We start from the raw sequence: 27,218 nt of genomic DNA, 5'->3' as shown, positions 1-27,218 counted from the left end.
GCAGTATGTATGTTTTTGAGACTAAGAGCGAATGCTATTTTTGTCTATGTTGGGGATGGCTTAAGAGACAAAAACTGAACCTGCTATTATTAGTAGGTCAACATACTAATCGGGTAAAGCCAAAAACTTATCCGAAACTACAGAGAAAAAAATAAGCCTGTGCTAACACATCTGCTTTTTACCTGGAACACAAAAGAAGTGGATCTAACTGCTCTTTAAAGACTGACAGACATCCAGATTTCATGGTAAATCCAAATTTAATGGTAAATCAGATAAAATTTTTATTTTTCTGTGTTAAAATCTCTGGAGATTGGGACTTCCCTGGTGGCGCAGTGGTTAAGAATCAGCCTGCCAATGCAAGGGACACGAGTTCGCGCTCTGGTCCGGGAAGATCCCACATGCCAAGGAGCAACTAAGCCCATGCGCCACAACTACTGAGCCTGCACCCTAGAGCCCACAAGCCACAATTACTGAGCCTACGTGCCTAGAGCCCATGCTCCGCAACAAGAGAAGACACTGCAATGAGAAGCCCGCACACCGCAACGAAGAGTAGCCCCTGCTCGCTGCAACAAAAGAAAGTCCGCACACAGCAACGAAGACCCAACGTAGCCAACAATTAATTAATTAATTAATTATAAAAATTGGTACTGGAATGTGCCTATGTTTAAATAAAAAAGTCTCTGGAGATTAAGAGAGGGAAAAATCCAGTTTGCTTCTATCAGAATATCTTTCTCTATGAAATCATCCGTAACTAGTCTTCTGGGTAACAACTGATTAACTAAAGAGGTTCACTCTTATTAAGAATGTCCCCTAACCTACTGTATAGCACAGGGACGTATACTCAGTGTTTTGTAATAACCTATATGGGAAAAGAATCGGAAAAAGAATAGATATATGTATATGTATAACTGAATCACTTTGCTGTATACCTGAAACTAACACAACATTGTAAATCAACTATACTCCAATATAAAATAAAAATTATAAAAAAATATGTCCCCTAGATCTTCTTTTGAGGAGAGTATTTGGAATTTTGGATATCAACACTATAGGTCATACTAAATGTGTAATACTTATTTTTTTAAAAAACACATAGTACTTTATAGTATTAATAATCTTGCCCTCTATAGTAAAAACTAATTTCTTTAAAAATAAAGCATAAAATATAATACTAACATTTTGGAGCTATAAGGCTACCATGGACAATTCAAAAGCAATTTGAAAGTGAAAAGGCATTATTATTATTAAGAACTCCTTTCTATTTCATTAGCTATAAGCTACTTAAGTTCAATATCAAAGACAAATTAAAATGTCTAAGTGGAAAGTCTTTAAATAGTGCTCTGTTGTTAAAAAAAAAAATTCTCAGGGGACTTCCCTGGTGGCGCAGTGGTTGAAAGTCCGCCTGCCGATGCAGGGGACACGGGTTCGTGCCCCGGTCCGGGAAGATCCCACATGCCGCAGAGCGGCTGGGCCCGTGAGCCATGGCCACTGAGCCTGTGCGTCCGGAGCCTGTGCTCCACGACGGGAGAGGCCACAACAGTGAGAGGCCCGCGTACCATAAAAAAAAAAAAAAAATTCTCAGGGTAATAAAAATGGTCTGCCTAAGCCTCCAAAGAAGGTCACAACAATAATAATCCTGGTTAAGGTATTTCCCAAAAGACAACCTGTTTGGACTGCAGCAAATGCCTTTGATACACAGCTGGCTTCAAAAGCTTTAATTTGGGTTCAACATACATTACTATTTTAAAAATGAGTTCCAACCTAACAGCAAGATTAAGATTAAATAAGCCACTAGGTAGCCGCCATTAAGACCCCCAGCAAGAATGACAGCATTAAAAGGCAACATTAGGGCCTTCCCTGGTGGCACAGTGGTTAACAATCCGCCTCCCAATACAGGGGACACGGGTTTGAGCCCTAGTCCCGGAAGATCCCACATGCCTTGGAGCAACTAAGTCCACGCGCCACAACTACTGAGCCTGTGCTCTAGAGCCCGCGAGCCACAACTGCTAAGCCCACGTGCCACAGCTACCGAAGCCCGCGCGCCTAGAGCCCGTGCTCTGCAACGAGAAGCCACCGCAATGAGAAGCCCATGCACCACAACGAAGAGTAACCCCTGCTCGCCAGAACTAGAGAAAGCTTGCGCGCAGCAACGAAGACCCAACACAGACAAAAAATAAATAAATAAATTTTTTTTTTTTTTTAAAAAAGGCAACAGTAAAAAAAGCTCCATGTGTACCACAGAGGATGCCTAAGCTCCCTCCTGTAAGGCTCCACCAGGAGGGAGGGAGAAGGTTGGAATTCTTGTGATGGATTCCACTAAGTGGGAGCAAAAACCAAAGGCTATTTATTTTGGTTCCGTTGCCATTGCTTACACCCAACTCCCTCTACTGTTTGTCCCAGCTAGTTTGATCTAGGGGAACCAAGGGTTACAAATGATTAAAATGCAATGATGATGATGATGATGATGAAGCAAGCTCTAAAACTTCTGTTCAATCCACAACAATAGTCAGGAAATGAAAAACAGCTCACTTTGGTGGGACAAACTGTCTTATTCTGTGGGAGGTGAAAATTTCATTATAATTAAGATAACCACCCTCAACTATATGCTACATTCTGTACTTTTTTCAGGGTTTAATTTCCCTTGTCCAGATTTTCACTTGCTTAGAGGAAAAAAAATGATCACAGTCCATCACAGGCATGTATATAACTCATGTGGACACTGAAGCTATGTCTGTTTAATATTCCTGGTGTGGTTAAGAGTAAAGAGATGGATTTTTTTTCTATGAATCAAACATAAAAATTAACCCAACTACTTTTAGACATCTGTACACCAGATCAAGGGCAGCTATAAATTTCTAAGCTGGCAATGCTCCCAAATCAAATATCGTGACTTCCTGAGGAAGTAAAAGCTAAAAGAAACAGTAGAGACGTTTTCAAACAAGACCCATCCCCAGCAATCCATATTCAATAGGTACAGTCTGCCTTTACCTACAGCATATCTATCAATATGTCATATGACAATTTGATTCTCACCTTCTGGAGAACTGAAGGAAATGATCAGGAACTCCTCTGATGATGATGAATTTCTCAACAGCTTGCCTGTCTGAATTCATACTGATGAGATCACATGTCTACCCATCTCAGCTCCCTCATTAGCATTTTATTTATTGCAAATGTTCTCCAATATGCACCAAAGAGCAAGCAAGCAAGTAGTGACTTTTAGATGACAAGCTAGTGCTAACTCAAATGCTTTTCTGGACATATTTTTAACCTGTCGAAGTCAAAATCTTGGAAGTAATACAGGGACATTATCATACAACTTCAAAATAAGGCACAGAATCGTCAGTGTTTCACATTCTGATAAACTGAAGAGATGTTTAGCAATTACAGCATATCTTGTAATTTTGTTCATAATTTAAAACAGTGACTAAAATCACAGAAGGTAAAAGCTGGAAAAGCCATTAGATGTTATCTAGTCCTTTGTAGCTCTTGAACTGGCAGCACTAGCTCTTCTTGTAAGCTTGTTAAAAATGCAAAACATCAGAAACCACTAGAGACCTCCTAAGCCAGAATCTGCAGGTGAGCTAGTCCCCTCATCTTACTTATAAGAAAACTGAAGAGCACTTGTCCAAGATTATACAGCAAAAAGTTACAATTAGGATTTAGCTCTTAACTCCCAGTCCTGTCCACCTAAGCACCCTGATATCCAAACAAACAGTTAAGGTCCAGACACCACACCACACATGTTGGCTACAAAGATGAATACACCAGAGCCCTTGCTCTGAAGGAACCCGGACTTATGACAAGAGATGAAAACAAGACATTATTTTTTAAGTGTGGTGACAAAGTTATCCCCAGGGAACTATGGGAGTAATAAAAGGGGCATCTAACTCAGTCCAGGAGGAGAGACAGGAAAGAGAGTAGGTGAGTAGAAGCATGCCAAATAAAAGGAAGGGGAGACCTGAGCAAAAGAATGGTGGTGAAGAAAAAAATGTGAGGCATTCAGCGGAAAAACAAGAGCTTGATGTTAACAGAACTACAACCAGAACTTCCACTGAAAGATCATGGACTTTTATCTAGGCCTAAATTGAAGGTCTGCAAAAACAAATTCCCAAATAGATCAATTATAAATTCCTGTATCAAGAGAAAAACTTTTACGCAAATAATCTTTTATTCAGATGATCCTTTACAGTCTTTTTTCTCACGTCTCTAAGTGTTTCACAGCTGATTTAATAGAAGATTGAGCAAGTTTACTCTGCTGTTTGCTCCCTACCCACCCCCATAGTCCGAGACATATTTAAAGTTAGACCTGATCCATTTCTAATTTCTAAATGGATGACCTATAAACCTGAACAGGCAAATGATTGGGCTAATAGTCAAATTATAAATCAAAACCTCCCTTCTGTGGAATCCATCCATCTACTACCAAAACCATAGGCGGAAGTGAAGCTTACCCATGGCACTCCTGAATGTGGAGGAGGTACCCAGAGAGAAAACGCCTCAAATCAGAACCACTCCACAAACACCCTTTCTTCCCTGTACAAGGCAGAGGTGAGTAAAACAGAATAGCAAGGCAGTGGTGATATGAGCCCTCGGATGCCTCACTATAAGACCACATATTCCCCAATACTATTCATGTTACTTGACCTAAAAAATGACATATCTCAGGGAACCATCTACCCCAGCGGTCCCCAACCTTTTTGGCACCAGGGACCAGTTTCGTGGAAAACAATTTTCTACAGACGGGGGTGGGGGTTGTGGGGGTGGGAATGGTTCAGGCGGTAATTCGAGCAATGGGGAGTGATGGGGAGTGGCAGATGAAGCTTTGTTTGCTGGCCCGCTGCTCACCTCCTGCTGTGCGGCCCGGGTCCTAACAGGCCTTGGACTGGTACCCGGTCCCCTGATCTACCCCATGGCTCTTCACTTACAGGACCAGTGTATCTCACTTCATGCGCCAGATAGACCATAAAGGTGGGTATAAACTAAAATCCTGTCAATTAAGTCTTACTTTCCCACGATGTGATGCTCTGCCTTTGTTCCAGGCAGCATGACAGCTGTGCTAACTCTGTGCCCTCTGGAAAGGAGTTTACAATGCAAAAACAAACGCTTAAATGAACAAGGGTTATTTTAATTTAAAGGAATCCTACAGCAATATCATTTTAGAGAAAAGAGCTTTTGCAAATTTTGTTTTAGCTTTAGTACATACATATCAATGGTTGTTCATTCCAAAAGTGACAAGCTTAGCTATGAACAATTTATAGAGACTTTATGAAGGTTTAAACAAATTAACAAAACCTCCATTTTATACCTCTTGCCACAGTTAACTACAGGTTTCTTACAGTTGTAGTTTTGGGGCCGAGGGTGTTTCACAAGCATCCTTCTTCCACAGGTAACTTTCAGGCTGTTAGAAAATGTTGAGATAGATGCCACTGTAGAAAACTAATCCTAACAACCACTCATGGAGGGGCTATGGGGATATGTGTATACGTATAGCTGATTCACGTTGCTGTACAGCAGAAACTAACAAAACATTGTAAAGCAATTATATTCCAATAAAGATATTTTTTAAAAAATCACTCGCATTTTAAAAGTGTCATATGCTTTATAAACTGCTTATTGAATCTTTCCATTCTCCGTTAGTGGCAGGTCACAGCAGCTGTTCATGGCCATTCTCCTCAATCCCAGATGAGGAAACAAAAGCTCAGTGATTAAGTGACTTGTCCAAGGTCTTCACACAATTGATTTGTGGCAAAGCTGGGACTATAATGAGGAAGCGTGGGAAGGGGAGGAGCAGAAAGTCATGCTTAAGGAAATCACATATGGCTTTCTTCCCCAGCTCCCCGTTATCACCCCCTCAGCCCTTCCCTGACCCCATTCTCCTCCCTTACAATCCCAAATAATAAAAACAAGGAAATAAAAATTAAAAAAGGTCAAAATCATGCTCTAAGGAGATTTTTCAGTTTTTCACTCATTCCTCCCTATATAAAATAGAGAGAGGTAGTGGTAGGAGCCCGGAAGAATATTTCCAATCTGCCAAAGTAGTCCCTGGGCTGAGAACTATATTATCTACTTCGCTAATAAAAAATAAAAAGGAAAATGTATGGTATGTTTAAATGTACAGCAGGTTTAAAGAGAGAATTGTCTCTCTGTACAGAACTGTCTCATGGATGAAAGGGAATATGAAAATAATATTACAGTAGACATGGTAAGATTATATGTGATTTTTCAGAAGCATACATTAAGCCATAGGAATAGGGGAAAGAAAGAGAAAGTCATATAATCATCTTGGTACGTGCAGAAAAAGTTATTTAAATTCAATAACCATTCATGTCTTTAAGAAAATGTCAGCAAACTAGAAATAGAATTCCTTCAGCTAGAAAAAAACTACAAAAACCACAGCAATTGTCATACACAATGATAAAATAATGCATTCATTCTCCATCCCTACAAAAAAGATGTCACTATCACCTCTTCTATTAAACACTGTACTGGTAATTATGACCAGTCTGATAATGCAAGAAAAAAAAAAAGATGAGAAAGGAAGGGGGAAAAAAACTAACATTACTCACAGGTGACATCGCTGGGCACATAGAAAATCCCAAGAATCTACTGACAACTTCCACTTCTGCGTAGGATATAATAGGTCGTGGCAACCTGATTCAGCTTCGATAACTAGAAAAAGCCACAAAAAATTTAAAAATCACATGTTCATAGATGGTGGAGAGTTGTGGAAGCAATGAGGAGTGGATACACTGGAATTCCAGAGGGGAGAGCCCTCTGCGGTGAGTGAGTGATCACCACCTATTCTCTTCTCTGGAGGTATCTGCCAATTCTGGGTGCAGATTAAAGACCATACTTGACCCAAGAAGAAGGACTCTACTAACGGAAGAGAAACAAACGAGGCTCTGGTGGGTGCATGAGCTTGGTTTGACAGATTAAAGCCCCAAGATGCCCCAAATTCACAGCTGAGTTTTGCCACAGGAGGTTTTCTGAGATACCACTACATACCAACCAGAATGGTTAAAATGAAAAGACTAAAAAACACCAGTGATAGAGAAGTCAGAGGGCAACCCAAACTCTCATACACTGCCGATGGGGATGCAAACTGGCACAACTATTTTCAAAAACTGGCAGTATATACATATGACCTAACAGTTCATGTATTAGCTATATACCCCATATAAATGCATTTATATGTTCATAGCAATACTATTCATAATAGCCAAAACTAGAAAAGATCAAATGTCCATGAGCAATAAAAAGGTAAATACACTGTGATATATTCACACAATGGAATAGTATACGACAATGAAAATGAATAATCTAGAACAAAGAACAAAAATAGGGATGAATCTCATTAATGTAAGGTTGAGTGAAAGAAGTTAGATGCTAGAGTAAGTGGTTTTTCTCCCATTTAAATAAAGTGCAAGAATAAGTAAAATCAAGCTATGCTTTATGTCAGGATGGTGGTTACCCTTGGGGGTAGTGGGTAGTGAACAGAAGAAAACATGAGGGGGGCTTCTGAGATGCTGACCATGTGCTGGTTATACAGGTTATGTTCACAGAGGTATGGTCAGTTTGTGAAAATTCACCAAGCTGAACACATGATATATTTCGATTAAAAGTTTTTTAAAACAAGAGTTTTTGAAAATATAAAACATAGTAAAATAAAAGAGGAGGGAGATAAATGAATTACTCAAGGCTGTAAAGATCATCCATCAAAAATCATCCTGGAGGGACTTCACTGGTGGCACAGTGGTTAAGAATCCACCTGCCAATGCAGGGGATACAGGTTCGAGCCCTGGTCCGGGAAGGTCCCATATGCTGCGGGAGCAACTAAGCCCGTGCTCCACAACTACTGAGCCTGCTCTCTAGAGCCTGTGAGCCACAACTACTGAGCCCGTGCTCCGCAACAAGAGAAGCCACCGTAATGAGAAGCCCGCGCACCGCGAGGAAGAGTAGCCCCCTGCTCGCCGCAACTAAAGAAAAGGCCACACGTAGCAATGAAGACCCAACACAGCCAAAAATAAATTAAATAAAATAAAATAATAATTAAAAAAAGTCATCCTGGAAATAGTACCACTTAGACACTGAGAAGTAGCTATCCATATCAAACAGGTACTAGACTAAGAAGGCTCAGAAGAAATAACAGTCCAATTAACATAATAATTATCTAAACCTTCTCAGGTGTGTCCTGAGACAATTTTTGTTTTTTTTTTTTTTTGCGGTATGCGGGCCTCTCACTGCTGTGGCCTCTCCCGTTGCACGGGCTCCGGACGCGCAGGCTCAGCGGCCATGGCTCATGGGCCCAGCCGCTCCGCGGCATGTGGGATCTTCCCAGACCGGGGCACAAACCCGTGTCCCCTGCGTCGGCAGGTGGACTCTCAACCACTGCGCCACCAGGGAAGCCCTGAGACAATTATTTCTGTTGATGTCCTCTTGGCCACAACAACTAGGAGACCCATGTCATAAGCACAGCATGAGTCAACTGAGTCAATAATATGTTAAATCATTTAAGTCTTTACTCATTATGTATGATTGGAAGGCTAGCTTTTAGTTAATTACTTTAGACCCCAGTAAAGATTTCAAGATAAAACTTGACACTCCCAGCATCCAATTAAGAGTGACAAGCAATAAATGTGATCCAAATAAAAGCAAAATGATTAAACTTCAAATAAATAAATTCTCCCACCAATAATTTTCAACATTTACATTAAACAACAACTTCTAACCCAGGATTTTGGTTTTTTTACATCTTTATTGGAGTACAATTGCTTTACAATGGTGTGTTAGTTTCTGCTGTATATGAAAGTGAATCAGCTATATGTATACATATATCCCCATATCCCCTCCCTCTTGCGCCTCCCTCCCACCCTCCCTATCCCACCCCTCTAGGTGGTCACAAAGCACTGAGTTGATCTCCCTGTGCTATGTGGCTGCTTCCCACTAGCTATCTATTTTACATTTGGTAGTGTATATATGTCCATGCCACTGTCTCATTTCGTCCCAGCTTACCCTTCCCCGTCCCGTGTCCTCAAGTCCATTCTCTATGTCTGCGTCTTTATTCCTGTCCTGCCCCTAGGTTCTTCAGAACGTTTTTTTGTTTTTTTTAGATTCCATATATATGTGTTGACATATGGTATTTGTTTTTCTCTAACTTACTTCACTCTGTATGACAGACTCTAGGTCCATCCACCTCACTACAAATAACTCAATTTCGTTTCTTTTTATGGCTGAGTAATATTCCATTGTATATATGAGCCACATCTTCTTTATCCATTCATTAGTCGATGGACACTTAGGTTGCTTCCATGTCCTGGCTATTGTAAATAGTGCTGCAATGAACATTGTGGTACATTATTCTTTTTGAATTATGGTTTTCTCAGGGTATATGCCCAGTAGTGGGATTGCTGGGTCGTATGGTAGTTCTATTTTTAGTTTTTTAAGGAACCTCCATACTGTTCTCCATAGTGGCTGTATCAATTTACATTCACACCACTAACTCAAGATTAGAATTAGACAGGTTCTCTTCTTTATTTTAAAACAAAAAAAGAATACTATATAAAGTGAACATTTCCTCAAACTCAGAATTAATTTTACACATGGGTCATCTTCCTCATAGATTCTCCATGACCTCAGAACAGCAAGGACAGTTCAAAGATCCCTATCATGGTCTCTAAAGATTAATTCAAATCACAGTCTAGGAAGAGTTATCAATCTGTAAATAATTCTCTCAAGACAGCCCTCCAAGGAAAGCAAACCACAAACACTCATATTCTGTACAGAGTGGTGAATCTCCATGTGAGGGCTCAGTTCCACTGACAGGTACACCCTGGTTCTGACAGAAAGAGAATCCTGCCCTCTTCAGATAATGCTGGTTCAGAAAGCTTGACCTGTATGCCTTAGTATGATTCTCCATGCCAGTACTGACTCAATGACCACTTCCAGACAATGTTCAGTAATTATATACCTTCACCTTTACCAAATGACCCCTATGCTGCTCAGATCCTGGATCCTATTGAACTCTTGGTCAAACGGCTTTGGGGCCTCATCTGGTATTGCCAATTAAGAGTCACGTGAAGTGTTCATATGCACTAAACTGACAGAGGTACCTAAAGTTGCATCAGACTTGGACAGCCTTTACAGCTTTTCCCCAGGCAGTGTCTGGTACATAGTAGGCACCCACAAATGGTAACCTTATAATCATCACCACTGTTATGTTCCTAGGGTGGCGAGAAGCAAACAGACCACCTCAACAGTCACCATGTTATTACTGGCATTCTTAACATATACTCATGCAAATTCCAGTTGTATACTGTCATCTCCAGGACGGCCTGGTAATAGGATGGTATTTTATAAGACTATAAGAAAAACAGGCAAATAATTATCCCTTTATAATTGCTATAGGCAAGCCACTGTTTATAGTCAGTGGTTCTCAACAGAACCACTTGCTTCCCAAGGGGACATTTGTCAATGTGTCACAAATGAATTGTCACAACTGAAAGGTACAACTGGCAACTAGCGAGTAGAAGCCAGGGATGCTGCTAAGCAACCTACAACGCACAGGATAACGTTCATGACAAAATTATCTGCCCAAAATGTCAACAGTGCTCAGGATGAAAGACCCTAGTTTATAGTTCTGACTTCATCATCCAAAAATAATGGATAACTGCAACCAATTTAATCCACTTAAAATAAAACCAGGAGATAGACTCATCAAAACACAGAAAGCTGTTATCTATTAAACTCCCACCTATTTATTTTTATTTTTAAAAATTTATTTATTTTTGGCTGCACTGTGTCTTTGTTGCTGTGCGCGGGCTTTCTCTAGCTGCAGCGAGCAGGGGCTACTTTTCCTCGCGGTGCGCGTGCTTCTCATTTGGTGGCGTCTCTTGTTGCAGAGAATGGGCTCTAGGCATGGGCCTCAGTAGTTGTGGCATGAGGGCTCAGTAGCTGTGGCGCACGGGCTTAGTTGCTCCACGGCATGTGGGATCTTCCCAGACCAGGGCTCGAACCCATGTCCCCTGCATTGGCAGGCGGATTCTTAACCACTGCGCCACCAGGGAAGTCCTACCTATTTATTTTTAAAAATCTGAACCAGAAAAGGCTTAAATGAAGAGGGGGAAAACTGATAATGAAGGAGAAAGAGAGAGGTTTGTAGAAACCTTGTCCTTGAGTAAGCAATCTAGTACACAAGTAAAGGGATCTGCCTTAGAAGGAGCACAGTCAGGGTACTGGGACAGACTCTTACTGAATGCTCAGTCAGTATTTTACACAGCATAAACTCTTCGTAGGGATTATACCTTCGACAAACCCCTTAGGTAGATCCTATTATTCCCGTTTTTCCTGGATGGGGAAATTAAACCTCATAAAGTCATTTGGCTAGGGCCATACACACATTAAATAAAAGGACTAAGATTTAAACCCAAGTCTTTAGACACCAAAGCACCATGCTCTTCTTAATCACTCCATCAAGTTAAAAAGCTTATCTTATGTACAGAGACTAAATCCTTGGAAGGATACTCACAGAAATGTTCAGTATGGTTATCTATGGATAGTAAACTATTAGTTGGTCTTTATTCTTTGTACTTTTCAGGTCAGTACAGAAAGAATCTTTGAAAAGATAAAACTTAATGGACTTGAACATACTAGTCTCTGCTTAGTAAATTTATAAGTCCAAAGTGAACTTTTTGGTACTGTTGTTAACTTGCATCAGCAACCTCACAATACAACAAGCTGATTAATAAAGAAAAAACCTGAGCTCCATTTCCATTCACTGTTGCTGCTGACAACTTGGTTCCCTTAAGAAACTAGTTTGTTGGCTCACAACTTGGTCAATTTCCAAACAAATTTTTTTGAACTGTTTGTGATGTGAGGTAAAAAGCTTTAAGCAGACAATGGAACAGAACCCACAGCCTAATTCTGGAACCTACTTTCTCAATTGCTGACCTAATGTGGTTTGGCCCAATGTTGCTGTCAATTTTAGGATTCATTTTGTTTCTTTCTACAAATAGGATAAGAATTTTAGGTAGTTTCGTAGGTAAGAGCCTAGATTCTGATGACTTTTTTTTAAATTGCAGATGCTATTCTATTTAGATACAGACTTTAAAAAAACTTACCCCTCAAGCCCCATCTAGGTGGCTGCCTACAACTTTGAAATCACACCCCTGTTGTTGCGTCCAAAAATAAAATACATAACACTTTCTTCTCCTCTTCATAGCAATGGTGGCATTGTTACTGTTATTAGTCCACATTTATTGAACACTTAACTATATGATGGAGACATATACATTACATGCATTTCCTCATTTCATTCTCACCACAAACTTGTAAGGTAGATACTATTATTGTCCCCATTTTGCTGATGAGGGAAAAGGCTTGAACAGGGCAGTAACGATTACCAGGCCACACAGAGGTGAATGGCAGAGTCCAGGCGTTGTGACTCCAGGATCCCAATAGCAATGCGAGCCAAAGAATAATTATCTGCATTCTCACCTACTCCCAAAAGGATCTGTATCAGGATGGACTCTTCCACAACACTACGACCAATCCATAAAAGCAACGTTCAAATATCCAAGACTATTAGGTAAAAGAGCAAACTCACTTTGTGTTGCCTCAGCAGGCAAAACTAAGTTTAATGGTGGAAGGTGGAAGGAGAGCTACTGATGCTTAGGTAACCGATGAACAGTTAGAATAGTCGTCACTGACTACGTCGTGTCAGAAGCACCTGACCACCTAGTATTAAAGTAGAGGCTTGAATACTATTCATAATGTGATTCCCAAACTATTTTTTTAAAAAGAAAATATGCTTTCCTCTACTGAAATCTTATAGAACTGTAAATCATAAAACTAAACTACTCTGGTTCAAGAGGAGCAGAGGAAGTCAGAGTCCCCACCTCACCATCTCAGGGCCCCTCAGTGGCAGTGATACTGTCAAGCATTCCCAAGACTCCGACAGTACAGTTCAAAAGTTAATACAGAATCCCAACATGGATGAATCTTGAAGACCTTACGTTAAGTGAAGTAAACTAGTCACAAAAGCACAAAGACTGTTTGATTCCACTTATATGTGATATCTAGAGTAGTCAAATTCAGAGACAGAAAGTAGAAGGGTAGTTGCCAGGGGCTGAGGGGAAGGGGGAATGGGAAGTTACTGTTTGCCGGATACAGAGTTTCAGTTTGGGAAAATGAAAAAGTTCTGGAGATGAATGGTGGTGATGGCTGCGCAACAAAGTAATTACACTGATGTGATACAGTTAGTGCCACTGAACTGTACACTTAAAAATGGTTAAAATGGTAAACTTTATGTATATTTCACAATTAAAAACAATAAAAAACCATTAAAATCAGTCAGGATGTTAGTGTAAAAATAAAATAAAAATACTAACAAAAGAAACGAACTGTATTAGAAATGAACATAATCATACTGAAGAGGGTGGGAAAGAAATGAACTAACTTGAGACTTCCCTGGTGGCTCAGTGGTTAAGAATCCGACTCCCAACGCAGGGGACACGGATTTGAGCCCTAGTCCAGGAAGATCCCACATGCCGCGGAGCAACTAAGCCTGTGTGCTACAACTACTGAGCCTGAGCTCTAGAGCTCGTGAGTCATAACTACTGAGCCTGCGTGATGCAACTACTGAGGCCCGCGCGCCTAGAGCCTGTGCTCCGCAACAAGAGAAGCCACCACAAGAAGCCCGCACACCACAATGAAGAGTAGCCCACACTCACTGCACCTAGAGAATGCCGCATGCAGCAATGAAGACCCAATGCATCCAAAAATAAATAAAGTAATTTAAAAAAAAGACAGTGGGCTTCCCTGGTGGCGCAGTGGTTGAGAGTCCGCCTGCCAACGCAGGGGACACGGGTTCGTGCCCTGGTCTGGGAGGATCCCACATGCCGCAGAGCGGCTGGGCCTGTGAGCCATGGCCCCTGAGCCTGCGCATCTGGAGCCTGTGCTCCGCAACGGGAGAGGCCACAGCAGTGAGAGGCCTGCGTACCGCAAAAAAAAAAAAAAGGTAACTTCTAAAGAAAAGACAGAAATGAACTAACTTTAACTGGAAAATAGTATTTTGACTGGATACAATAAAGACAGAAATTACTGTACATAAATGTTATGATATAGTTATCAAAAGTGTTTCTTACAGAGGTGTGGGCTAGCAATTATGAAAGCACTTTATATGTATACCAGAACTGATCAAATAAGTAAATAAATTGTAGATAATGAAATCCAGTGTACTCGTTGTTAGAGGAAGAAACTATAAATAGGGAAAAAGAAAAGACTAAAATAAGGTTTGTAATACTAAATCGGAATCAGAGATATCAATACAGACTCATGATTTGGAGTATATCTATCCAGATTTAGAAACATAAATATGTTTATGTGTGGGGGTAGCTAGACTATCCACTAAACGCAATGACACCTCAGTGACCGTAAGTACATCTAGTGTCCAGACTGTGATCCCTAAACATCACTTTCCAATAAAAAGAATCAAGTAGTTGATTTCAGGGATAGGGCAAAGAAAATACGAAATGAGTCTGAAACACCTTATAGTGCCAGAAGTAAAGTAGTTCTCTAAAAAAGATAGAGGCTTATTGAAAGTACACAGGAGCCAACCCAAAGGCGTTCCTAATGGCCAAAGCTAGAACAATTTGTTCAACACATAAATAATGATAGCAATGAATTTTAACCTGTCGAGTAAAATAAGGATCTGTGAATCCATACTGAAAGAAATACGTAAATAAGTAAACAAATGAGGGAGAAAAACATTTCTCCCTCACAGAATTTCAATTAATAAATAAAGAGGGAAATAATCATCTTTAAGTGCAGTACTAACTGTTGCAGAGATCTACTGGTAGATGCTAAAAAGTAAGGTCAAAAAGGATTTGCACAGTCCCAAAGTATCTCCTCCAAGATATTTATCAACTACAAAGGTAAAGATACTAATTTCTTGTTCTTGATAATTATACAAAGATTAAGTACAGGGGAAGTGTATTATTTCTGCAACTTTTCTGTTAAGTCTAAAATTAGTTCAAAATAAAAAGCTTTTTAAAAATTAAAAATACATCTGTATCCAGACCCTCTGTCCCCACCAAAAAAAAAAAAAGTTAATGCATTGGGATGTCTACACTACATTATAGAAGATGTGAAGAGCCAGGATTCTATGCTACTAGAAGGCCAAAGGTAGAAAAAAACAAAACTAAATTAAACTAAATAAGTGTTTATCAAACGCTTTCCTAAGAATATGGGCACATACATTTTTCGTTTTTCTTCTCCCGCATCCCAGGACCATCAAGCAAAAGTTCTCAGTACTGGGCATTTAAAGCACTTGTTTTATTTTTATTTCTTTTATTTTATAACTACTCATATACTAAAAGAAACAAAGTTATCTATGCTAGTTGTATATAGTTTTTTTTAAGTATGAGGAAATACGAATTACCTAGATTCCACCACCTAAAGATAAACACATTTTTAATGTACCTCCTTCTAGAAAATGTGCTTATATACTTTTCCCACATAAATGGTTACAAATTTAAGTCCAACAACCCACTCTGCACCTACGACTTCCTATTCAAACAGCACCTGTTTTACAGCCACCAACCAGAAAACCCCTAGGAAAAAAGACAAGATAGTGTTGTTTTTGAGGACATGGTTACCCAAACCCTTTTCCATCACTTTCTATTCCCTGAATTTTATAGACAACATACAAAGTTAGGCCTTGTACTCGGCTCTATTTACAAACTTTAGGGTATTTAAAATAAAGGCTAATGCAAATTTCAAAATATCCCCATTCCTGAGTGGGGTGAGGAGAGTAGAATTGCTCTTGGTGGCCCAGCATGGTAGTTGAGGCCCAAGCAGGGTTAAGGAGGCATGCATACTTTTGAGAAAACAGCCTCAAGCAGGGTGTCAAAGCTCTCACAGAATAAAAAGGGCAATGACTCCTGGGGCAGCCCAACACAGGGTGACAGTGCCCAGGAAGCACCTCAAAGGGAAGGGGGCGGCAGCAATGATGAGATGTTGGTTACATCTAGCAGGATGGATTAAATAAGTGTATTTATTAAGAATAATAAGAACCAGGGTCCTCACTATCAGGGCAAAGAATTACAAACACGGAAAGGAAAAAAGCTAAAATGAACTTTGTAGTCTTTGATTGGAATTGGAGGTTATCTGTATGGCTCATGGATTTCAATATACACAAATAGACAGACAGGAAATAAATACAGATGTTAACGTGGGTCTGTGTACAGAATATCTGTGTATATCTATGTATCTGTATCTATATCAAATACCTATTTATGTATATACATGTATCTCTGGCTCCGTCTAATAAGAGGGCCAGGCAGTAGCCATCTTCCTCCTCTTCCTCCCCAAACAGCAGATGAGTACATTTAGCACCTAGAACTTGGTTTCTAAATTTTATTCTCCACTAAAAGTAACCAGCGTTCCTTGGAGAAATGGTTGATTCCAGGACTGGGACAGGGAAATGAGATGATGAGCCTGGTATATCTCATTGTGCCAAAAAATTAAAAAATACCAAAAGAAAGATGGATGTTAAATGGATACAGGAGCCAGCTTGAAAGGGTCCCCACTGCCCATGTGTGGGACAATCTGAGCATCAGATTAAATCACGATAGTAACAGAGTAAAGCTCTTTAAATAAAACAGGACAACACAAGTCTATACTGATATAAATAAATAAAATGAATAAGTTGAAAGTTTGATGAGGAACATTACAGTTACATGGTTTTAAAGCATCTTCCCTGAAGATATTTATAACAAAGGGAAAAGAGTAATTTTACCGTGGAGAAGCCTGGGAGGAACTATCTTAAAGTGATCAAAGTAAATAGAGCCAATAAAGGACAAAACTGAGTGTCAACTGATAGGATGCAATGAAAACATACACTGCATCGATTTTGTGACATTTCTGCCAAAGCTGGGTAACCTGCATTTGATCATGAGGAATAATCAGAAAAAACCAAATTAGGGACATTCTAAAAGTAACCGGTCTGTAAATTCTAAAAGAGTCAAGGTCATGAAATGCTTTGGCTGTGGAACTTCCCTTCTGAAGAGACTAAAGAGACACGACAACTAAAGATGACGCTAATTCTGAAATGAATCCTTTCATTAGGTATCCTTCAGTAAAGGATAAAACTGGACAACTGGTGACATTTGAATGGGACCTGAGATTTAAATGGCAGTAATGAATCAATGTTAATTTTCTGATTTTAACGATCATATTGCGGTTATATAGGAGAATGTCCTTGTTTACAGGAAATCACACTAAAGAATTAGGGAGTGACAGGGCATCAAATTGGCAGCTTACTGTCAAATGGTTAAAGAAAAAACTCTGTTTAATATATTTGCAATATTTTCAATGCCAAGTATGAGGCTGTTTTTAAAATACATCTCTTTTTTTTTTAATTAATTTATTTTTAGCTGCACTGGGTCTTCATTGCTGTGCGCGGGCTTTCTCTCTAGTTGCGGTGAGCGGAGGCTACTCTTCCTTGTGGCGCGCAGGCTTATTGCAGTGGCTTCTCTTGTTGCAGCGCACGTGCTCTAGATGCGCAGGCTTCAGTAGCTGTGGCGTGTGGGCTCTAGAGCACAGGCTCAATAGTCATGGCACACGGGCTTAGTTGCTCCGCGGCATGTGGGATCTTCCCGGACCAGGGCTCGAACCCATGTCCCCTACATTGGCAGGCGAATTCTTAACCGCTGTGCCACCAGGGAAACCCAAAATACATTTCTTCATACCTATTCATAATGAAGTCAAAAAAACTAGGAACAGAAGGGAACTTCCTCAACCTGATAAAGGGTATCTATGAAAGAGCCACAGCTGGCAGCATAATTAAAGGTGAAAGACTGTTTTCACCCTAAGATCAAGACAAGGATGTCCACTCTTGCCATTTCTATTCAACACTGTACTTGAAGGTTCTAGCCAGGCCAATTAGGCAAGAAAATGAAATAAAAGGAATCCAAATTGGAAAGGAAGAAGTAAAACCAGCTCTTTTCACAGAAGACATCATCTTGTATATAGAAAACAAAAAATCAACTGTACTTCTCTATAATAGCAATGAACAAACTAAAATTGCAATAAGAAAACAAGTCCATTTACAATAGCATCAAAAAATGAAACAGAAATAAATTTAACAAGGAAGTAGAAAACGTATACAGTGAAAACTGCAAAACGCTGTTGTAAGTAATTAAAGCAGATCTAAATAAATGGAAAGAACTCCATATTCATGGATTATTAGATTTAATATCTTTAAGATAGCAATACTCCCCACAGAGATCAAAATCCCATCTGGTTGCTTCTTTGCAGATATTGACAAGCTCATCCTAAAATTTGTATGGAAATGCAAGGGACCCAGGATAGTCAAAACAATCTTGAAAAATAAGAATGAAGATGGAGGACTCAGACTTCCTGACTTCAAAACTTACAATAAAGCTATAGTAATCAAAGTAGTGTGGTCTGGATAAGGACAGACTTACATATTAATAGAATAGATTGAAACCCTCACCCTTACAATCAACTGATTTCTGACAAGGATACCAAAACAATTCAATGGGGGAAAGAATAGTCTTTCCAACAAATGGTGCTGGGACAATCAGACATCCACATGCAAAAAGATGAAGCTGGACTCCTACACCATATACAAAAATTAAAACAGATCAAAGGCCTAAATGTAAGAGCTAAAACAATAAAACTCTTAGAAGGAAACATAAGGGTAATAATGTATTAGCCATCAGCAGAGCACACAAAAACCACCGAGTAGCCCTAGGGAAGAAAGGAAGGTGGGAAAACTTTCACCAACCAAATAAAGAAGGAAAAAAGAAAGCTAATGTTTGTTTTCATTTCTTCTTGTTTGAAAAGCAAAATCTCAAATGCACTTGCTCCATAAAAACAAATCTTTTGGGCTTCCCTGGTGGCCCAGTGGTTGGGAGTCTGCCTGCTGATGCAGGGGACATGGGTTCGTGCCCCGGTCCGGGAGGATCCCGCATGCTGCGGAGCGGCTGGGCCTGTGAGCCACGGCCACTGAACCTGCGCGTCCGGAGCCTGTGCTCCACAATGGGAGAGGCCACAACAGTGAGAGGCCTGTGTACCACCAAAAAAAAAAAAAACAAAAAACAAATCTTTTAAGTTCAATTAAAAACAAAGGATTTCATTCTTTTTTATGGCTGAGTAATACTACATTTTGTGTGTGTGTGTGTGTTTGTGTGTGTGTACACCTCATCATCTTTATCCACTCATCTACTGATGGGCACTTAGGTTACTTCCACATCTTGGCTATTGTAAATAATGCTGCAATGATCACAGGACTCCATATATCTTTTCGAATTAATGTTTTCATTTTCTTCAGATACATACCCAGAAGTGGAATTGCTGGATCATATGGTAGTTCTATTTTCAATATTTTGAGGAACCTTCATACTATTTTCCACAGTGGCTGCACCAATTTACATCCCCACCAATAGTGCACAAGGGTTCTCTTTTCTCCATATCCTAACACTTCTTCTTTGTTGTCTTTTTGATAATAGCCATCCTGACAGATGTGAGGTGAGATCTCATTGTGGTTTTGATTTATTTCCCTGACGATTAGTGATGAGCATCTTTTCATGTGCCTATTGGCCATCTTTATGTCTTCTTTGGAAAAAATATCTATTAGATTCTCTGCCCATTTTTTTTCTTTTAGATTTTTTTTTTTTGATGTGGACCATTTTTAAACTCTTTATTGAATTTGTTACAATATTGCTTCTCTTTTATGTTTTGGTTTTTTGGCCCCGAGGCATGTGGGATCTTAGCTCCCCAACCAGGGATTGAACCCGCACCCCTTGCACTGGATGGCGAAGTCTTAACCACTGGACTGCCAGGGAAGTCCCTCTCTGCCCATTTTTTGATTGGGTTGTTTATTTTGATGTTGAGTTGTATGAGTTCTTTGTATATTTTGGATATTAACCCCTTATCGGATATATCATTTCATTGTAGCATGATTTACAATAGCCAAGTTATAAAATAATCCAAGTGTACATCAATAGATGAATAAAGATGTGAGAGATACATGTGTGTATGTGTTTATGTGTGTGTGTGTGTATATATATATATATATCTCAAACAATGGAATATTACTCAACCATAAAAAAGAATGGAATCTTGTCATTTGCAACAACATGGATGGACCTAGAGGGTATTATGTTAAGTGAAATAAGTCAGAGAGACAAATACTGTATGATTTCACTTGTATGTGGAATCTAAAAAACAGAACAAATGAACAAACAAACAAACAGATACAGAGAACAAACAGGTGGTTGCCAGAGGGGAGGGGGCTAGGGGAGGAGAGAAATAGGTGAGGGAGATTAAGAAGTACAAACTCCCAGTTACAAAATAAATGAGTGATGGGTATAAAATGTACAGTGTGGGGAATATATTCAATAATTATGTAATATCTTTGTATGATGACATATGGTAACTAAACTTATCGTGGTGATCATTTTGAAATGTACAGAAATATCAAATTGCTATATTGTGTAACAGGAACTAACATAGTGTTACAGGTCAATTATACTTCAAGAACAAACAGGGACTTCCCTGGTGGTCCAGTGGTTAAGACTCCTCACTCCCAACACAGGGGACCCAGGTTCAATCCCTGGTTAGGGAACTAGATCCCGCATGCCACAACCAAAGATTCCACATACTGCAACTAAAGATCCCGCATGCGGCAACAAAGACCCCTCATACTGCAACTAAAGACCCAGCGCAGCCAAATAAATAAATAAAATATTAAAAAAAAAAAAACTCCTAGGAAAAGAGGTCAGATTTGTGGTTACCAGAGGTGGAGGGATAGGGGAAGGGAGAATTGGATGAAGGCAGTCAAAAGGTACAAACTTCCAGTTATGAGATAAATAAGTACCGGGAATGTAATGTACAACATGATAAATATAATTAACACTGTTCTATGCTATATATGAAAGTTGTTAAGAGAGTAAATCCAAGAGTTCACATCACGAGGAAAAATATTTTTTTCTATTTCTTTAATTTTGTAGCTATATAGATGATGGATGTTCAGTAAATGTACCGTAGTAATCATTTCAGGATGTATGTAAGTCAAATCATTATGTTGTACACCTAAGACTTACACCATGCTGTATGCCAATTAGATCTCAATAAAACTGCAAGAAAAAAAAATAAAATGGAAATACGCAAAGAACAATCAAAAGAAAGGGGAGAAAAAGAAAAGTTATGTGTCCATTTTTTTGTCAAAGTTCTGCAAAGGGTCTCTTCAAAAATTTGTTGCTTTAACCATTTGCTAAAATGATCTGTAAAATCATTTAATTCTCAAGTATTTAGAATCCTACAACTCTAGAGCTGGATGGAAGAGTGGAAGCCATTCAGATCATCTTTCTCAATTTTGTAGATTTATTTTACAAATATGTAGATTCATATGAAAACCCAAATCTACACTTTTCTGTTTAGGAAATCATTAGAAGACCTTTAAAAAGTTATCTCCCGGGCTTCCCTGGTGGCGCAGTGGTTGAGAGTCTGCCTGCCGATGCAGGGGACACTGGTTTGTGCCCCGGTCTGGGAGGATCCCACATGCCTCGGAGCGGCTGGGCCCGTGAGCCATGGCCGCTGAGCCTGCGCGTCCGGAGCCTGTGCTCCGCAACGGAAGAGGCCACAACAGTGAGAGGCCCAAGTACTGGAAAAAAAAAAAAAAAAAAAAAAAGTTATCTCCCATGTGCTCTCTTTCTCAAGAAGTTACTGGAATACATGTTTCAAATATACCATATATCTTTTGAATGAAGAAGCAAACCAAGATAGAACAAAATATGAGATTCAGGAAATTCATTATAGGAGAGAAACAAAGGGAAATTCCAGGCAACCACTTTACAGCAGGCCTGGAGCAAAACTATTTCAGACTGCAGCTCAGGGGAAAGTGTCTGGAGGGAAAGTCTCCAAGGAAAAAATATGGAATCAATAGATCATTTAATAAGTTTGGTCACGTGAGAAATTGTACTAAGTGGCTATGGAAGCAACTGGGAAGAAGCAGAAATAAGTAAACAGAAAATGACAAAAGGCAAAAACAAAAACATGAACAAGAAGAAGGATGTCATCAGATTACACTACTTAGCCTGGCAGTGAATAATATTTGCAAAGGCATAATAATATAAATACAGAAGACTGCTATATCCAAAATCTGTGACATAACTAGTTGGTAAGATGGAGCAAGAAGGAAGGATAAGGGAAGAGAATTAAATCTTTATTACCATAAAAACAAATCAACAGATAATTCCTAAAATTAAGAAATCAAGGAATAACAGTATTAGCATATTATTTAGAAATATTAAAATAAATTTCAAAATAAATAGCTTAAAACGTTGAATGTGGGGACTTCCCTGGCGGTCCAGTGGCTAAGACTCTGCCCTTCCACTGAAGGGGACGCAGGTTCCATCCCTGGTTGGGGAACTAAGATCCCTGCATACAGCGCAGTGCAGCCCCCTCCCCACAAAAAAAGTTGAATGTGGTTGCCTCTGGGAGCAGGGAACTGCTGTTTTTGCTGTAAACCTTTTAGTACTATTTAACTCTTAAAACTCTGCCTGTATTACTTTGGTAAATATAAAAATTAATTTTTAAAATCAGCCATGTATTAAATAGATTCATATAAGTTTTCCCTTAAAAGGCAGAATGTTGGGCTTCCCTGGTGGCGCAGTGGTTGAGAGTCCGCCTGCCGATGCAGGGAACATGGGTTCGTGCCCCGGTCCAGGAAGATCCCACATGCCGCGGAGCAGCTGGGCCCGTGAGCCATGGCCGCTGAGCCTGCGCGTCCGGAGCCTTTGCTCCACAACGGGAGAGGCCACACAGTGAGAAGCCCGTGTACCACACACAAAAAAAAGGCAGAATGTTTGATTTTTAGCATATATGTAGTAGATCATGTGTTCTTCAGAAAAAAAATCACCAGTGCAAGTACTGAATTCAGAATCTCATTCCTTAAGAAATAAGAAAGTCAATTACATATTAGGTTTGCCCCACAAGCCATTTTTTTTGTATTTAATAGACAGAAGAAAACAAAAACAAATGAGTTGCAGGGCCCATTATGCTAGTCACTGAATTGTTGGATATTTTTTATCCAGTTACTATTGCAAGTGAACTTGGATCCTTTGTGACAAAAAGCTCCATAATAAGCAGTATTATCTTCCTTATAAACTGATCTTGAGTGAGACTTCGTTGCTATACTACAAAGGCAACTATACAGCTATTTAAAAAATTAAAACTATTAAAGAGCACCGATTACAAACGTTGATATGTATCACATGAGCTGTCAAAGGAATATTCTTTATTATATATCACTTCATAAAACAATTATACAATCTCTACTGCCAGCAACTCCATTATACTAGCATCATGACTCCAACTGATTATGAGAAACTGCCTATTCTCAGAGCCAAAGTACAGCTAGAGAGCAAGGCAAAATCCCTTCTGAGGTTCGAACAGAGATTAGAGCTTTTAAAAATATAAGGTCTCAGATTCATGGAGTTGGGAGGAACTTGAAAGATGATCTGGTCCAGCACCCACAACCACACGGCCAAGCTCATGGCAGACCAAGACCAGAATCCAGTTGAACTGAGTCTTTGTACAATATGCAGAGCCCTTTTCCACCCCACTGTCCTGTCCCTTATGTCCTATCCCTTTTCAAACCAACGTAGTTCCCACGAATAACTCAGACCTGCAAGAAATCTTGGAAATACACTACCACCTCTAATTTCTTTATAAGAGACACACACACAAGTACTAATTACTGGCTACACTGACATTAGGAGAATGGAAATGGCAAACTGTAAGCAAAAACTGAATTATGTTTATGGTTAGGGCTTCCTACTTCCAGGAGCCTGTGTCCCCGTCAAATTCATCCAACAAATAATGGACTCCTACTATGTGCCAGACACTGTGCTAGGTGCCAGGGATACCATTACAGGGACCCTTGCTCCTTCAGAGCTCCTGCCCCCAAATATAACTCTACATGTCCTAAAATAAAGTAGCCTGTAACACTGGGCAAAGGATCATGATGATTTTTTTAAAAAATAAATTTATTTTATTTATTTTTGGCTACGTTGGGTCTTCGAAAGCTGCGCGAGTGCTTTCTCTAGTCATGGCAAGCGGGGGCTACTCTTCATTTCAGTGCACAGGCTTCTTATTGCGGTGGCTTCTCTTGTTGCAGAGCACGGGCTCTAGGCATGTGGGCTTCAGTAGTTGTGGCACGTGGGCTCAATACTTGTGGCCTGCAGAACCTAGAGCGCAGGCTCAGTAGTTGTGGCACACGGGCTTAGCTGCTCTGCGGCATGTGGGATCTTCCTGGACCAGGGCTCAAACCCGTGTCCCCTGCATTGGCAGGCAGATTCTTAACCGCTGCGCCACCGGGAAGTCCCATCATGATTTTTTAATTGAACTCTTCCCTGAGCTACCAATCCACAAACTGGATCATCATTTTGGTTCTCCTTCTGGATGTTTAAGGACTGCTCAGTCTGGTCCACTGTCCTGAGAGGCCTCGAGTTATCCAACTTCCCAATACAGCCAGCTCTTGAAGTGCCAACCTGACTGCATTGCTGTGTTCTGCCGCTGCACCTGACCAACCTGTTCTCTTGGTATGCCTTTAGAACACCAGCCACCCAACAGGCAGCACCGACATCTCACCTGCCTGGACTTCTTCCCACTGCCTGCAGCTGAATCTCCCCACAACAGCCTTCTCTACCCTGCTGGTCCCTCCTAGCTAATTTCAAAGTCACGCAGGCCCAAGTCCTTAGGCCTCTTTGATTCCTCCATCTCCCCCCAGACCCAGTCAAAGCTGCTGAATCTTCTTTCACACATATCTTCTGCAGACATTCTCCTTTCCTTGTTATTTGCACTACTACTTTATCCTCTGTCCATTTCTGACTGCATTTCAACTGTGCTTCCAAAAATAGCCAGATTAATTGTCCACAGTCACAGCTTACGTGTCACTACTACTCAAAAGGTATCTGAGGCTATTTCCTTTACGATAAAATCTCATTGTGCCTTGATTATACTGTGAATTGAACAATATACACATCTAAACCTTTGCTAATACCATTCCTTCTATCTAAAATATTCTTTCTCTTCCCCTTCTCTGTTGGCCCAAATTTTATATTCCCTTCAAAGGCATTTGCCTACCACATTCTCTGTGAAGCCCTCCCTGATCTCACTGCTGGAAGAGCATTCTGAGCAGAGGGACAACCGTGCAAATAATCTGAGCAAGAGCGAATCAAGCAAGATCAGTGCAACTGGATGAGGTGAGAGCATTTTGGAAACAAAATCAGAGAGGTAATGCAAGGCCAGACGCCACAGGGCCCTCTTAACCGTTATAAGGACTTTAAGTCTGAACAAAATGGGGATCAACTGCAAGGTTTTCTATATTCCCTACAAAGATGTATGACTTGGATTTCAAAAAGATCATGTTGCCAGTGGTGACAAGAGGAGGTTATATGTAGAGTGGCAGGTGCAGAAGCGAGGAAACTGGTTAAGAGGCTATTATAGTAACCTGGGTAAAAGGGTGATTAGAACCAGGGTGGTGGCAGTGAGAAGAGTCTGAATCTGGATGTCTATGCTGACTGGATGAGGGCTATGAGAACAATAAAGGAGTTAAGAATGATTCCAAGTTGTTAGCCTAAACAAGTGGAAGAGCAGAGGTGTCACTACCTGAGATAAGGGAGAAGACGGTGGCAGGAGCAGGGTTTGAGGTAGAAGGTTTGGTGACAGGTTTTGGACATGATCAGTTTAAGATGTATATCAGGGGCTTCCCTGGTGGCGAAGTGGTTGAGAATCCGCCTGCCAATGAAGGGGACATGGGTTCAAACCCTGGTCCGGGAAGATCCCACATGCCGCAGAGCAACTAAGCCCATGTGCCACAACTACTAAAGCCCGTGTGCCACAGCTATTGAAGCCTGCACACCTAGAGCCTGTGCTCCGCGACGAAGGGGAGCCCCCACTTGCCGCTAAAGAAAGCTCGTGCCCAGCAACGAAGACCCAAAAAATGCACAAAAAAAAGGATGTGTATCAGACACACAAAGGAAAATGTTGAGTAGAAGTTTATTACTTAAATCTGAAATTCAGGGGAGAGGTTCTGGCTACCGATACACATTTGGGAATTGCCCGAATACAGATCAAGCCAGTTTCATAAAACTTCTGTGATGATGGATATATTCTATATCTGCACTGCCCCATTTGGCAGCCACAAGCCACATATGACTTGAAATGTGGACAGGGTGACTGAGGAACTGAATTGTTAATTTTAGTTAATTTACAGTTAAATAAGCACATGTGGTAAGTGGCTACAAATTGGACGAAACACATATATGTGATTGGATGAGAACCCTGGTGAGTGTAGGTAGAGAAGATTGGGTACTGGGACAAGCCTACCACATGGATTATTTGTGATAGGAAAAAAAACAACTCAAATCTCCATCAACAACAGAATAAAAAAATAATTAGTGACATTTTCACATAAGATTGTCTTTCAACAGTGAACACATACATCTATGTGAATGAATCTCAAAAACACTGTTAAATGAAAAATAGTAACTCAGAGAAGAAAATTTTCCATAAAGGTCAACAACAGACAAAACTAAACAATGTACTGTTTAGGAATACATTAAGATTGATAAAGCAATAAAGAAAAATCAAGGGAATTAATATCCAAATTCAGGATAACATCATCTCTTCAGGGGAGGTGAGCACAAAGGGCTTCAAAGTTACCAGAAATTTCCTAAACTAGATGGTGGGTACACAGGTGTTCATTTTGTTATTCTTCTTTGTCCCATACACTCTGGCATGTATAATATTAAATAATTAAAAGAGTAAAAAATTATGAGGGAGTATATGGTTAAATGTAAAATGGGTATTTCAAAATATCTTAAAATCATTAAGTTCAGAAAAAGGAAAGATAACTGTGTGGCCTGTATAAGGTCTAAAAAGGACAGGTTGAGTCATACAAAGAAAAGAGGGAAAGGCATGCTAGAGTGGGAATCAACAGGTCATGTACAAGAATCAGTAAATTAGTGAGTCTGACCAGAGAAGAATGACGTTAGATTGAAAAGTTGGGCTAAGACCAGCTTATGAGATGCTTAAATGCTGGGTCAAGAAGTTTGGACTTGATCTTGAAATAATGCATAACCACTGATGGTGTCTAAACAAGACAACAGCAGTGATAAGCATCA

The 27,218-nt window shown here is 40.0% G+C and overlaps 1 protein-coding gene across 4 annotated transcripts in view; it reads right to left on the bottom strand.

Annotated features, from left to right (window-relative positions):
- IDE (insulin degrading enzyme) overlaps window positions 1–27,218 on the bottom strand; it is a 111,523-nt gene that overhangs the window by 79,775 nt on the left and 4,530 nt on the right. Inside the window, exon 2 of one of the 4 annotated variants that reach the window (XM_060034471.1) lies at window positions 6,570–6,672. The exons of 2 other annotated variants lie outside the window; for them this stretch is intronic. In XM_060034471.1, coding sequence (XP_059890454.1) covers window positions 6,570–6,672 — 103 coding nt within the window. Of the gene's footprint in view, window positions 1–6,569; window positions 6,673–27,218 lie in introns of those variants that run through there. One more of the 4 variants, XM_069541528.1, reaches the window with a different exon arrangement.

Source organism: Delphinus delphis, chromosome 16, assembly GCF_949987515.2.
Source record: "Delphinus delphis chromosome 16, mDelDel1.2, whole genome shotgun sequence".
Classification (NCBI taxonomy): domain Eukaryota; kingdom Metazoa; phylum Chordata; class Mammalia; order Artiodactyla; family Delphinidae; genus Delphinus; species Delphinus delphis.
The sequence above is the reverse complement of the archived record's forward strand: the minus strand, read 5'-3'. Positions and strand labels throughout refer to the sequence as shown.